Source organism: Notothenia coriiceps, unplaced genomic scaffold (assembly GCF_000735185.1).
Source record: "Notothenia coriiceps isolate Sejong01 unplaced genomic scaffold, NC01 NC01_scaffold00024295, whole genome shotgun sequence".
Taxonomy (NCBI): Eukaryota; Metazoa; Chordata; class Actinopteri; order Perciformes; family Nototheniidae; genus Notothenia; species Notothenia coriiceps.
This window is the reverse complement of record NW_011356996.1, coordinates 2,487-7,123: the sequence shown is the minus strand read 5'-3', so window position 1 is coordinate 7,123 and position 4,637 is coordinate 2,487. Positions and strand designations below refer to the sequence as shown.

The window sequence follows — 4,637 nt, the reverse complement described above, 5'->3', positions numbered from 1 at the left end:
TTTCAAGTTGCCGGGCACGGGTTTTCATCAGACGGAGTTCAGGGGTGAACCAGGGAGCAGAGTGGGTGAAGGAAACTGTTTTGGTTTTTATGGGTGCAAGTTGGTCAAGGCAGGAGGACAGAATGTTGTTGTAGTAGTCAGTGAGATCAGAGGGGCTATGGAGGTCCACAAAGGGAGTGGTGGATATTTTTTCAGAGAGGGAGGATGAGAGCGAGGTAGCTGAGACACAGCTTAATTTACGTAAATTGATTTTGCGTTGTTGCTCAGGTTAATCTCGCCCCCCGCCTCTGACGTAAGCGTGAAGTATTGGTTCTTGGTTCGGGAGTGGTTCAGTCTGTAGGGGATTGGACTTTGGACCGAAAGGTCGCCGGTTCATGTCCCCGATCGGACCAAAATATACGGAGTGTGGACTGGTACTAGAGAGGGGCCAGTTCACCTCCTGGGCCACTGCCGAAGTGCCCTTGAGCAAGGCACCTAACCCCCAACTGCTCACTGGCGCCGGCTAGACTGGCTGCCTCCACTCTGACCTCTCAACTGCATGCGCATGTGTGCATATAACTGTGTGTGTATATGTATGTGCATGTTCTAAAAAGTGTGTACTGTTTGATTAATAAAGGTCCATCTTCTTCTTCGTCTTGCCGTGCAGCCGAGAGGGGTCAGCTTAGAACTGGTTTTCGGTGCTTAGAGCCGGCCCCGCTATGGTGGAAACAGGAAGAACCAGAGCTAAATCAGGCTGTAGCCCGGAACTGTCTCTGGAACCGGTTTAGTGGAAAAGGGGCATAAGTGAGCTATACAGCAGGCCATTGAAGGCTACTTTTATATGGAAAATGTGTCAAATCAGTCAGCCTGGTGAAGACAGAGTGAAGACTGCTGCTGACAGAGTGATGATGGCAGGGACGACCAAGGCGGGGGTCAGAGTGGTCAAAAACAGACTGAACCACAATTTATCTAGATACAATCTTAATCTCTTCTACCCTGAACATTCAGCAAGATTAGCCTCAGATATGGAAAGTACAGAGTTGTGTGTGTGGCTTCGACCCAAACGATCCAAAACGACCGTCAGAAGACAGAGAGGAACCAGGACAGACTCTAAAGTTTAGCACAGTGAATCATGGTCAGAGAGTAAAGCAGGACACTCACATTGCACTGTTAGGAAGGCAGAGGCAGTTGGTGGTCGGCCCAGGCTGTTGCTAGGAGCACAGGTATATTTCCCAGAATCCTCAGGCTTGACTTGGGCAATGATGAGGGAACCGTCAATGAGAATACTGACTCTGCGCTTCAGGTCACTGTGAAAATGAAGTGAGAAAAAATGGATGTTAGGAAGAAATGTTTGTTATCTGATTGTAATCTGTCAGTGTGGAGAAAAACATTTAACAAACATTCAAGTCATATTACAAAAAAGATTTCAACAGATGTCTTCCACACAGAAGCTTTGGTGTTGTGTGATTAACCTTCCTAGTGCTGAACACAATTTAAACCTACATTTTCAGAATGAAATGGGAATATTAATGGATGGATAAACATGTATACTGTCACTGATGTATGGTTAAAGGCTGATGTGGACTGTATGTTTGTTCGGAGCCACATGTTCCCGTCCTTGGTGCTCATGTATGGTGGGTAAGGCTAATGCAATCTATATTTGTTTTTGCTCAAGCCAATGAAAAAGAAAGACATTTGTCATAAACAATGTGTCCCTGTAAACTATTTTATATGACTTGGCACAAAGTCTATTTTTCTAAATGAAGGAAGTCAATACATTTCAGTTCAATTATGTGTCCATCCAAATAAAAATATGAACGTTATCATACAATTTTTTATCATTTGAGAAATACAATTTAATATAAATAATTGTTGTATCCAATCAAAAGATATAATTTCATAACCATTTCTTTCTCATATAAAAATGTGAATCTTTTTAATAGATTACATCAATAATCTTCAATATACATTGGTATTTGTTAACTTGTTTATAACTTAATAAACATGACCTCATTTATATGTCATTTATTTATTCCCCAAAAGCAAAAACTCATTACAATACACATGTAAGGTTTATGGCTTTATTGATACCAATACCAACTTTGCCAGATGCAAAGACGTTAAATCTGTATAAAGCGCTCTGTGTTGAACTGAAGGATCACACAGATCTTGGCTCATGCTTGACTTGGCGTCATGCACAGTGCCTGCAGAGTTTCCAGCAACAAATTCAATCTCTAAAATCTATTTCTTTTAGCATGACACGAGTGAAGATTTAGCCAGGCAATATTGCTGTAGTACTTTGTATTGTTCCTATTTTGCCCTTCCAACTTCAAGAACACTAGATCAAATTTGGAGAGTTGTTGCCATCGGCAATATTGTTCAAACTAAAACCATTACACACATTAAAAAAGGGGCTTGGATCTACATCACCTGCCTTGTCAGTGTTGCAGAGAGACCAGAAGAGGTTTCTAAGAAGGATCTTTAGTTTTTTAAGGGAAGAGGATTAGGGCTAAAAGCAAGACACATTTTGATCATGGTAACTCAAACATTGCAAAAGTGTGAATATAGTTCCCTTCGTCAATAAAAAAACTACCTGAAGGAAAGTTCTCACGAAAAAGAAAGGAACAAATCCCAGGTGAGATATTATTCTCCACTACATCATGTCAAAGTAAAAACTTTTTTTTTGGCCATTAGCCGTGAGACCCGACAGATTCTGAGCCGCTGCAGAGCAACAACCATTTCCCCTTCAGGTAATGTTGATTAAATCATTTGTTCAGTCTATATTTGCTGAATTATTAAAGACACATAATAATATTTCTACTGTGTTGTTTGCTCCTTCTGCAGCTGTAGCACAGAAGGAGCAAACACTGTATCCCCATTCAAAATCAGAATTATCATCAAAATACAGTATGCTTAAAAATCTTAAAATGGCACTTATATACTTGAATTACTTTACCTTTTATGAAGGCGTATCAAATGCTTTTGCCTCACACATATCAGAGCCTGTGGAGTGTTTTCACAGCAGCGCAGCGTGCCAAAGGGCTTTGCAGGTGAATAAAGATCAGCAGGTTTAGAGGTTCTTAAACACTCTCAGACCGCCTAAACAGCTGAGCTAATCACAGCTAACTTGATAACAGAAGCTCAGTAAACTGAAAGCGCTACTTCAGGGAATGTGTGGATTTTTTCACAGTATTATTAAAATGATATACTAAAGAATACTTCAAAAATCTATTAAAAAATCTTATTACTAAATTGAAAAAGCTTGCAACATTCAATAAATGGAAACCATTAAAGATAAATGTAATGAATTAAATGACTTATAAAGCCATAATATCATTTTTGAAATAGAATATTTGTTAGTTGCACTGCAGCAATAACTGCGGTATTACAGTGTGTTCCTTTCACCAAACTGTCTGCAGACCACAATAACACATTCAGAACTTTACTTCTTGAAGAAGACGTTGTCCTCCTCCCAGAACCAGGTGTAGGTCAGGTTGCGAGGGTAGGCCTCCGCCTGGCAAGTGAAGAAGGCGTCCTGCGAGATGTTCACTGTGATGTTCTCAGGGGGGGACACGATGAAGGGAGGGCCTGGGGCAGGAAAACACAGAGGCAGTTGTCAAAAAGGGTTAAAAAACTCATCAAATAAATGAAATACAATATTTAGTCTAGCTGGTAATGCATTTTGTGCTAGGACAATGAAATTTGAAAAATAAGGAACAGGGGCTGTCACTTTTATTAAATATTCAACTACTTTGATTAAATTCTAGATAATGTAAAAAAAGAATATTCAATTCATAATCCTATTTTCAATTGGTTAAACTTTTGAATACACAAGATAAAGGAATCTATTCTGCTATCTTAAAATAGCTTGCTGTCCTAATGGGGAACATGGGGCAGTGTGACATTCACAAAGACGTCCCACAGATACAGCCTGACCCCTCTCAGTGGGACCGCCCCACTGCAAACACAACACAGTGATTAGTTACTTACTGGGCAGGGGTCATGCAGCCATGTGTACATAATGCACACACAAACACAGAATCAACACCGCTCTGCATCCTGTTAAGTGTCACTGCAGCCCCCAGAGTCATACCAAATACTTATTTTGCACTCAGTAAAGGGTTATTAGAATTATTGAGTGATCCTCGCTGTGCCAGACGGATCATCCTCCTTTGTAGGTGTGGATACTGTATATTTATACTCTGATACTGGATTTAAAGACATTTCCTAGCTGTGACCATAAATACGTCCATAAGCACGCTGAGTTTGAAAAGCAGCCTATCTTACCATCCTATACTTTCAGTTTATTGGCACACAATAGGTGTTTGGAGCATGCGAGCATATGTTTGAATACCGCCCAAAATATGTTATACTACACATGATGTTGGAGCTATATATCTCTTTATATTATTTACTAGTTTAACATTTATTTTCTTGCTGTTTTATAGTGTTTATTGTAAATGTATTCTTAGTTAGTCTCATAAGTTAAAGTAGTTTCTATGCTTTTATTTTGAAGGCATGTTTTGGGCACTGGGTGATTAGAGCACCTGGTGTAATTGTATATATTGGAGACAGGTGGAGGTGGGAGCCAGAGCACTAGTAGGCAAACGGTTTTTTACCAGGGTGTTTCAAGCCAGCAAAAGGAAAGCCATAGGAAA

At 40.1% G+C, this 4,637-nt stretch overlaps 1 protein-coding gene across 1 annotated transcript; it reads right to left on the bottom strand.

The window, feature by feature from the left end:
- Positions 1–1,140: 1,140 nt before the first annotated feature.
- Positions 1,141–3,567, bottom strand: LOC104954953 (protein turtle homolog B-like; the record flags this gene model as incomplete). The annotated part of the gene is made up of 2 exons (XM_010782166.1): positions 1,141–1,286; positions 3,426–3,567. Coding segments are annotated over 2 exons (288 nt in total), but the record flags the coding sequence as incomplete, so codon positions are not given.
- Between the last annotated feature and the right edge of the window lie 1,070 nt (positions 3,568–4,637).